Raw genomic sequence first — 10,165 nt, 5'->3', positions numbered from 1 at the left:
GATTCTTAGAAATTTGACATGAAATAATTCAAATGTGACATAGTAAGGCCATCCGGGTTCTTATTATACCCGTTTTGATAAACCTGAAGTTTATCCCAATGAAAATATAAGTGCTGAAACTCTCTCGTGTAAATTTATTAAAGGCAAGACACTACACGAAAACTGAGTATATTTGGTATTGGAGATCACAGTTTGATTATTATATGGAATCGTTAGTCTCCAAATTGGGCATTGTGATTCAGCACATTTAAAATCCAACCGCGTTATATGTTACTCCCCAAAAGATTTTGTTAATGTACAAAAATGCCCATATAAATTCTTATCGGTGATATGAGAAATTAAGGTCTAAGGTGGTTGTGGTTTTTACCACCTTAGGGGGAGAATGATAAGGAAAAGCTCGTAAAAACAAACAAGTAAATTATCCCCAACTAAACCTGAAGTTCAGTGGTTTGTTTTCAATATGAAATACATCAAGTAGAGGTTCATGAAATTAGAAATGATGACATTCATTTGGTTATGAAGATGTATTATGATACCACTTTTATCACCTTATCCAAATGTGATATGTTACATTAAAATCTATGATTTAATTCTAGACAGTTTAACCCTATATGTGGTATAGCGAGCTATACATTAGTCATAAAAAATATATGTAATGAAAAATTATATTCTTGCCAAATTGAAGAATAAGCACACGTGAAATATAGTGTGAGAGTCATATCAGTTCACATATTTCAAGTAATACGAAAATGGCAATTTTGGGCAGTTGGTACTCCTATGGAGTAAATAAATTTGGATGTCCTGAAAGTGACATAGATATCTGAATGATAGTAGATGGCCTATATAGAAAAGGAATGGTACCATATACATTCAGATATTACTGATCAGTACTGGCAATATCACAAGATATTGAAATTAGATCGATATGTTTAAGGAACCGATATGCATTTGCGCGTGGAAATTAATGGACTAGAAAATGAGAATCTTATATGTAAGTCCAATTTTGATTGTCGACATATAATCTATGATTATAAATAAGCTCATGGACTAAATGTCCAACTATTGACCTGAAGTCAATTGAAGTTATGAATATTGGAAAATGAAACTGTACAGTTTGCATTATCGAGTCATCATCTTGTGCATTTAGAGATTAAGTTCATCCTTTGCATATTAATTAGTTTTATTTTATATAAATTATTGCATTGTTATATAACTGTTGTTTAGAATTAGTTTTATATCATATGTATGAACATGTTTTATAATATTGTTTTAAATGGATCAATGTTTAAAAAAGGAGAAATGTTATCTTACGAGATACTCCAACGAGGATAACTCCCTATAGGAGCCTCTTGAGTTTTAGGAACTCATGATTATATATGAACCTCTACGACACGATTGAAATGTTATCGTGATTATTTCCGAAATGGAATATTTAAATTCATGTAGAGTTTACTTGAAGGAAATTATTATTGTCTCAACCTGAAATTTGAGCATATGAGAATAATGATTTAAATGAGCTTCATGCTAAACATGTGAAATTAGTTTATGGTCCAGAAGTATCATAACGATTGGAAAATAATGTAGTCAAAGTCTACAATGAGAATGCCAACTCATACATATGTGGTTTAGCAAAGAAAAGCGCTCAAAAGTATTGGATAATTTATTCAATAATCATCGGATTGATTCTTCTTAAGATAAGGAATTAAGGAATAATGGCTACACTCTTTTTCCCTTTGACTAGGTTTTTTGTACCAATGGGTTTTTCCTAGCAAGGTTTTTAACGAGATAGCACAATAAGCGCATTGATACGCTATGATTATTAAGATGAGTTATTCTTAACATATAATGTTATGTCATCTATCAAGAAGTTCCCTATCACTATTTATTGTGGAAATATTATTTGAAATGATGATCCAAGAGTCATCACAAATGACTACACCCGGATTGTGAGAATTAAAGAAATATGAAGATTGAAATTACCAAGGATTTGAAGACATCAAGTTTATCAACTACGATGGATTTTATTCAACGATTGAGAAGTTACGTCAAAGCATGGTTCATTTCAAGATTGATCAAGTTATGTAACCATCAGGGGGAGTTGACACACGCTGTACTCTTTTTCCTTATCCATGGTTTTGTCCCACTGGGTTTTCCATGGAAAGGTTTTAACAAGGCAGCTATTATCACGTGTGTTTTAAGATTATTGTACTATTTTCCTTTCTAGCATTTTTCCCATAGGATTTTTCTAGTAAGGTTTTTAACGAGGCATGTTCTTCAGTAATGGACATCCAAGGGGGAGTGTTATGAAATATTATTATTATATGGATGTCCATGTCTTATAGGATTATAGAATATATTATCTTATGGAAACTCTATCATTGTATGTGTATATATACCCCTCATAATGGAATAAGAATACAGCTTTGTCTCTCTTCTATTCTCTCTAAATTCTCTCTACAATTCTATTGTCTTTATTTCACAACAATATGGTATATATTGCGCAAGATTAGACTACTCACCAATTAAAAATGCGGAGTTGATACCACAAATAGGTTTAACATAGTGGCATAGTGTTAGTCTCTCTTAAGACGGCATTACCCGTTTTAAACTTAAGACGGGTCAAGTATTATACCGTTGGATTATAAGATTATTTTTATGTAAATATTATTTTTATGCATGTGATTTTCATCTTATATACTCTCTCTGATTCATACCAAAGGTAACACTTACCTAAAACGGACGATCCACACCAAAGGTAACATACCTTATTTGTCCCATAAGGCCATAACATTACCAAGTTACCCTTATACCCATTTAATATTTACACAAAATATCATTACATACCTCACATATCTTCCCACAATTAAACTCACAATTACATAGCCTACTTATTTTTTTCCCTCTCTAACCTTACTTTTTCTAACTTTTCTTAAATACTCCATTTTGAAAAATGTATGATACCACAATAGCTTTAGCCTTAGCCTTAGCCTTAGAATATACTCCCTCCGATCCAACAGATGGTAACACTTACTTAAAATGGATGAACCACACCAATGGTAACATACCATATTTGGCATGAAAAATGACTAAATTACCCTTACATCCACTACTTGTTTACAACTTTACCATCCACTCACCCACTCACCAACTACTTATTTAATCCACCTAAACTCATGTGGCCCCAATCAAACATTCATACTTTACCCCTCACTTTTCCACCTTTTCTTAAATAACCAATTTTTCCCTATGTTACCATTTGTCTCGATCGGAGGAAGTATAAGTAGTATGATAGTCTTAGATTTATGATAATAGTTACATACTCCCTAACATCCAAATCAAAAATAACACTTACTTTATTTTTTCTCTATTTTCTTAAAGTTGTGCTCCCTCCTATTTTACCTTTATTTCGAATGAGAAAGAATATATTAAATAAGAATTTGTGATAGACATATATGAAACGAGTTTTATTGGATGGGGAGACGTTAGTAGATGAGAAAAGATGAAATGGTAATGAGAGTAATTCTACCGTCCTCCCGGAGGACGGTACTCCTCACACACAAGCCATTATAATATTCCACTTGGGTGGATTGTGTTTGTGTGTGAGGAGTACCGTCCGGAGGACGGTAGAATTTTTGTGAGAATGAAATACGGAATTGACTTATTATAAATTTCTTGGAAGAGTAAAAACATTGATGAGACTGACAAGATGGACAGTAAGGAATGCAGGATTTTTATGAGAAAAGACAAACTAAATTGACTGCTACATCCTTAATTACTGAAGGTAGCCTTCCTTTAACTGTTTTAGTCTGACCGGCGTTGACCAAACTCCACGAGCACATGTTCTTACTTCCTCCGTTCAATTTCACTCTACCACTTTTCTTTTTCACGTTGACAACACGTATTTTACGTGCTAAATATCGTTAGCTACGTATTTGCAAAAACTATAAAAGAAAAACATTTTTAATATACTCGTAAAGACGAATCAAACAAGATCCCACATGAATGTATTTTCACTCACTTGTCGAGAGAAAATTGAAATTTAATATTCACTTGTGAATAGTGTACAAAAATGAAATTGATAGATGGAGGAAGTATTTCACTAAACCTTGTTATATAGGCATGCTACAAGTCTACAACCATTGTTGTTAAAATCGTGATCTGGATCGTAGGATCGCACGATCCTACGATCTAAAAAGTGAAAAACGATTCAAATCGTCGTAGGATCATTTTGGTGGTAGGATCGGTACAGGATCGGTCAAGATCGTATAGGATTGTGTAGGATCGATGGTAGGATCGTAAACTACTTATTCGTGTTACAAATTTGTGAGTTGGTTGTTCTTCTATACTTACAACTCTAAATTAAAGTATATGTAATATATTGATATGATTATTAAGACTTTCTTGTCATTAAATAAACTTTTAACATTATACATCACAAATTATACCAAATTTTTTACATAAACTTGTTTATCCAAGCTATTTGTAGGATCTTACGATCCTACTTCGATCCAAAGTAGGATCCCGATAATGACAACATTGTCTACAACCCTTGATAACAATACACAAATTATTGATAAGACTGTATTTTTCGTATTATGACTAAGATGGATTAAGTATCATATTATTTATGTATATTAGACAAATATAATGTTTTTACTTATGTATTTTTACATATACAAGTAATACATACTTAATTGGTCTTAAACTTAAAACAATAGTGTTATTTTAAGGGAGACTTATCAATAACTATATAATCTTATTTAAATTGTGTTATAAGAACTCAAAGCAAAATAGAACATTAATTTTATGATGCTTTCTACTACTCCATGAAACTAATTAAGAGAAAATTGTACACGAGTTTTAGATCACATAATCGAAAATTTGTACTCCCTTTATTCCGATAGTGCTGTTTGGGGTGTATTGTATTAGTCAATAGTTAGATTTGTGTGGAGTAAAATTAATCTCTCATATTTTTTTGTGTTGATATCAAAGTAGTAGATAACTATTAATTAAGACGAAAAAAAGTAGAAGAAACAAATAAAATTTATTGAATGAAGATTTTTTAGGGATTCACAAAGGTAAATATAACGCTGACTCGATTGAATCAGAGTCGCGAGTATCTAAGATTTTAGCAAGTGATCTAAGTACTCCCTCTGTCTCAGTTAATTGTTATCATTTACTTTTTGGACACTATTTATAGAGGATGACAATCTTTAAAGTAATTTCTAATGCATAATATAAATAGTCATAAGGAATCTTATTTGATTCGTCTTAATGAGTACATTGAGAATATTAAAGTTTTATAATTTTACACTTACATAAGTAAAGATATCTACAAAATGAAATGAACATTGTCAAACATGCAAAAGCAAATAATAACAATTGGCTGGGAGTCTGGGACAGAGAGAGTAATATTTTCAAAATTATTGAATGAAATTGGAATGGATACTATAATGCAAATATTTGTAGGCCTGGTAAACGGGTTATTCGATTCATTTTCGCTTCATATCTTTTGAGTTGAGAGTAAAAAAATTAGCTTAAGTGTACATTATACTTTTCAATTTGGATGTAAGAATTCATAACATCAGTAATAAATAAAGAATCAATGAAAAACTACCTAAATATGAGTGTATTTATGAGAAAATAAACATTTTTCATTCGTGTCAATCGATTTAGTTCTTCTCATCGATTAAGATATATTCAGGTTCGAGTATCATTCATTGAGTTATTGTTGAATTCGATTCAGTTTCGAACCGAGTTTGGTTTCGGGTACCATTTAGATTACTCATATCGGATGTTTGATCAGTTATCAATTCAGATGAATAATATTCATATTTGATACGAATACCATTTAGATTACTCATATCGGGTACCATTTAGATTACTCTATTTTTTATCTTCTCTATTCAGATGAATAATATTCATATTTGATACGTTATTATCGGTGACAAGCTTGCTAAACGACTTAGACCATCCCCAAGCAGTGGTCGCGCTAACTAGGTCGCGACCCGATTTTACTCTTAATCCTAACTTATTAACCTTGATCCATTTTCACCCTCCCAAGCAGAAGGTCGCGACCTAGGTCATCAACCCAATCATTATCCACTTTACAACATTCCTAATCATTGTTTTTTATAGTTTTATAATTGTTCAACCAATAAGAAATGGACTTATAGAAGGTCAATAAGACCCCTCTTTTGATCATCCTTGGTCACAAATTGACCAACCTTGGTCACAAATTGACCATTTTTTGTTTTTGGTCACAAATTAACCACTCTTGGTCACACATTAACAATACTAATTACTTGATTAACCGTGACCAAGCAAGGTCACGACCAAGCAATTGACCTTGCTTGGGGATGGTCTTATTACAACTTACAAGGTACTCGCACCAAAGAACAACTTACAAGGTACTCGTAGAAGAAACAAAGAAGGGGTTGGTTTTGGGGAAGTGTGAGATATCGAGAAAAAAGGTGAGTAGCTGACAGTGGCGGCACCGCTTAAGTTTTATATGCTCATGTCCCTTCAACATTCTTACACCACCCCCCCATTGGAATTGTAGGCCATTTTTTAGGCTTTTATATATTCTTCCCAAAATACCCTTTTACTTGTAATAAAACCCTTTAAATTAAGTATTTCCTTTCTTGGAAGCATGAGACTTTGAGTGGTACATCACCTCAAAATATAATTACTACTCTTTGAAGAAACCATTTTTAAATAAACTAATTATGTGTCTTATAGTATCAAAAATAAAGAAGTGAAATTTGTTTGATTGTAGGAAAAAGGAGTAATCTTTTTATTTGGTATAAAGAAGGAAGAATGTCAAGTGGAAAAAGAAGTGGGTTTGGAGATTGGGACAAAGGTGAGACAGGATCCCAAGATGTTGGGTTGGGTTTAAGGTTACAACATCCTCACCAAAATCATGTCTACTCTTCTTCAGGTTATTTTGCTATCAATTTTACTCTTAAAATAATCTTCTCTTTTCTGCTTATTTTGATTCTTATTTGTTTATTGTTGATGTTATGTTCTCCAATTAGGTCAATTAGTTCCCATAATCCTATCTTACTCTGACCCTTCACTTTGGTTATTTAGTGGCCGACACAACACGACACTTTGATACTTCCTTTTAGACTAAAAACTGAAAAAATGGCACAAATTAGATGTATCCAACACTTTGACATAGTATGAGACGGTGGTGTTACCTCATACTAATATTTTTATAATTTTTTAGTTAGTAAACTTTGTTTCACCATGTTCAATTAATTCTTGCAAATACCATTTTCAAAATTAAGAAGTGAACTGGAAGGGGTACACCGTACATGGTTGGTTAATTCTCTTAAATCTAAGGCATTCTCATTTTTGTGTTTGTATTCGAGGTATGTTGAATAATATAATCGTTGTGGTTGCCACTCGAGACTTTAATATTCGATGATGACATTAGAAGCAGAACTAGAAAACATAATTTTCAAAAAACTTGGAGCTATTGATTTTCATTTTGGACATTTCCCTGGAACATTTAGCGATTCTGAATAATTTGCTACGATGCTAGCTCCTCTTCCTTGGCTGCTGCATTGAATAATCCTTTATAATTGACAGTTGTGGGGGTAATGTGTAGGAGAAGGGATGGCAGCAAAAGTAGTATTCACAGCAAACCAAAGGGAAGAACTAGAGAGACAGACAATGATATACAAATACATGATGGCATCCATACCAATTCCTCCTGAACTGATCATTCCGCTTTCCAAGTACCCTAATTTACCACCTTTACTCAACCACAATGACCACTCTTCTGTTAGAAAAGGGTTGCAATTAAGGTATACTGGTGGTGGTGGGCGTGGCGGTGGTGTTGGTATCAATGGCGATCCAGAGCCATGGAGATGTAGAAGAACAGATGGAAAAAAGTGGAGGTGTTCAAGAGATGTAGCACCTGATCAAAAATACTGCGAGAGACATTCCCATAAAGGCCGTCCTTCAGCTCGTTCAAGAAAGCCTGTGGAATCCTCTCTTGTTTCTACAACCTCCACTGCTACTAGTAGTAACCCTATTGCTCTCAACCCTTTCCAACATCATCCTTATAACTATGACTCCCCATCTTCTCTTACTCAATACAACCACCACACTTCCCTCAGGTGACTTTTCTTTCCCGTATTCTTTTATTTTCTTTATAATCTTCTACAGTTTTGGATGTTCTTATAAATACATTCAGCCGTCAGCTAGTTCAATCAATTGGTATGATGATTGTTTAAAACTCATCTATAACAGTTAGCCCCCTTTGAAAACAGAGAATGATTAGTTACTTAACTACAAGAGTCTATTGTCACCTCGCCCCTCAGTTATCTAATCGTCAAGTATATTTTAAAAACGTAAAGAATCTAGGAAACAAAAGGGAGTAAAAGAAGAAAAGTACTATAGTTTTTTATTTACCATATTCAAATTGTTCTTATCCAGTTGGGAGTATTTTTGGAAGAAATATGGAGTATATTTACTTATTAGTACCACATAATATCTCCTTTGTTTGTTAGTGATATTTGTTTTTGTGGTTGGGGAGTAATAGACATTAATTGTGGGTCTTCATATTTATGGCAGCTTTCCCCACCTGTCATTTGTTTTTGTTCAAGTAAATGGTTTAGGTAGCAATAACAATAACTACTGTATGAAATAAGACAAATTGAGTTTGAGTATCTGACTCTATAGTAGGACTTCCTTAAGGCGGATATACCCGTTTTATCGTTTTAAGAATAAAACGGGTCAAATAACATTTCACTTGCGTAGATGGGACAAATCTTTTGCTAATCTCAATGCATTCTGTTTTTGTCATGTGTGATATTTGACCTGTCTTATGATTAAGATGGATATACCCGTCTTAAATGAGAGTTTGTGCCAACTCTTGAACCTCTCCCAACTTGTAAATAATTTTGTAGGTATCCAGACTGGTTCATGAAGGAGGAGCATCTTGTACCATCTGCTCAAGTTTTGTACTCACAACAAATGCAACAGTTTTCTGGTGAAAATAGAGGACATTCACATGCTTCTCAATTTAAGCCGAGAACCAGTCCTTCGGACCAAACTACCCGTCCACTCCCTCGCCCGTTTATTGATGCTTGGTCATTGGAGGATATACACAAGGTTGCTAATACTAATCTTACCCTCCCCACTGAAGTTACCAGCAGTAGCAAGTGCACTAATCATAATTCCTCTCCATTGAACGCTAATTTGCCACTTACTTTATCCATGTCAGCCGGGTTTGACCCTAATAACGATCATAACAGCGCTAAAGATGAGGATTCTATGACCCTCAGAGGAATCAGGTCGTCTTGGGTTAATTTGCCGTCTGGTGGGCCCTTGGCTGAGGCATTGTGCCTTGGAATGTCGGGAACTACTAATGCTTGGGGAACTCATACGGATGAGTTGGTGTCTCCGAATGGACATAGCACTAGCTCTACCAGTACTACCATGAGTAGTAAGGGCTCTCATGCTAGTGGTGATACTGGTTGTCAAGGTTTCCATCTACGATGAAGTCGATACGACTTGTGATGTTTGACCTGTTAGACTTTTGTGATCAGTGGCCAAGTCAGTGGACCTTTTTTAACTTACGTAGCAATGATCTCTCTTACTTTGTTGTAGGCTGAACTCTTTGAGAAGATTTTGAAAACGAGATTGAAGGCAATCTCCAAGTCGCTGAAAATTTGTAAACAACTTCGCTATTGTCGTGCTATTCCTCTTTACAGCGTTGCACTTAATTTTTCCTTGAGCTAATGTCTTATTAAATGCGAAACGTTTTCACTAGATAGTTGACAAAAGTGGGGTGTCTGTTTCGCTCTAGATAGTTCACACATTCACTGCGTTAAGACCCCCCAAAATGGAGAATTACAGCATCATGGTAGTTGTAAAAGATTGACACAATTATGCTCCTGGAAGACTGGTAAACTCAACTGCAAGGATGATTAACAGGCCTAAGTTGTAGAAAAAGTTCAGGTAATCACAAGGCTGTCGGGCAACTTAGAAGGTTTAATATGTATAATCACCCATTCCCTTACCGTCTCTGTCGATTGACGGGCAATTTAGGTCTAACATGAATGGTTCAGGAAAGAGTGGTTTTTTTGCTACGACAACATAACCCAAGGAAAACTATGCAAGGAAAAAAACACTCCTTGATCTTAAGCTG

At 34.2% G+C, this 10,165-nt stretch overlaps 1 protein-coding gene across 2 annotated transcripts; it reads left to right on the top strand.

The window, feature by feature from the left end:
• Positions 1–6,384: 6,384 nt before the first annotated feature.
• LOC141586875 (growth-regulating factor 8-like) lies at positions 6,385–9,751 on the top strand. Of its 2 annotated transcripts, none has more exons than XM_074408272.1 (4): positions 6,385–6,473; positions 6,779–6,940; positions 7,616–8,129; positions 8,922–9,751. In XM_074408272.1, the coding sequence occupies exons 2-4, from the start codon at positions 6,820–6,822 to the stop codon at positions 9,514–9,516; spliced, it is 1,230 nt and encodes a 409-aa protein (XP_074264373.1). In that variant the 5' UTR covers positions 6,385–6,473; positions 6,779–6,819; the 3' UTR covers positions 9,517–9,751. The 2 variants fall into 2 exon arrangements, with proteins under 2 accessions (XP_074264373.1, XP_074264374.1); XM_074408273.1 differs by lacking the exon at positions 6,385–6,473 and having other exon boundaries at positions 6,727–6,940; positions 8,922–9,126; positions 9,239–9,751.
• The last annotated feature ends 414 nt before the right edge of the window (positions 9,752–10,165 follow it).

Source organism: Silene latifolia, chromosome 6, assembly GCF_048544455.1.
Source record: "Silene latifolia isolate original U9 population chromosome 6, ASM4854445v1, whole genome shotgun sequence".
Classification (NCBI taxonomy): domain Eukaryota; kingdom Viridiplantae; phylum Streptophyta; class Magnoliopsida; order Caryophyllales; family Caryophyllaceae; genus Silene; species Silene latifolia.
The sequence above is the reverse complement of the archived record's forward strand: the minus strand, read 5'-3'. Positions and strand labels throughout refer to the sequence as shown.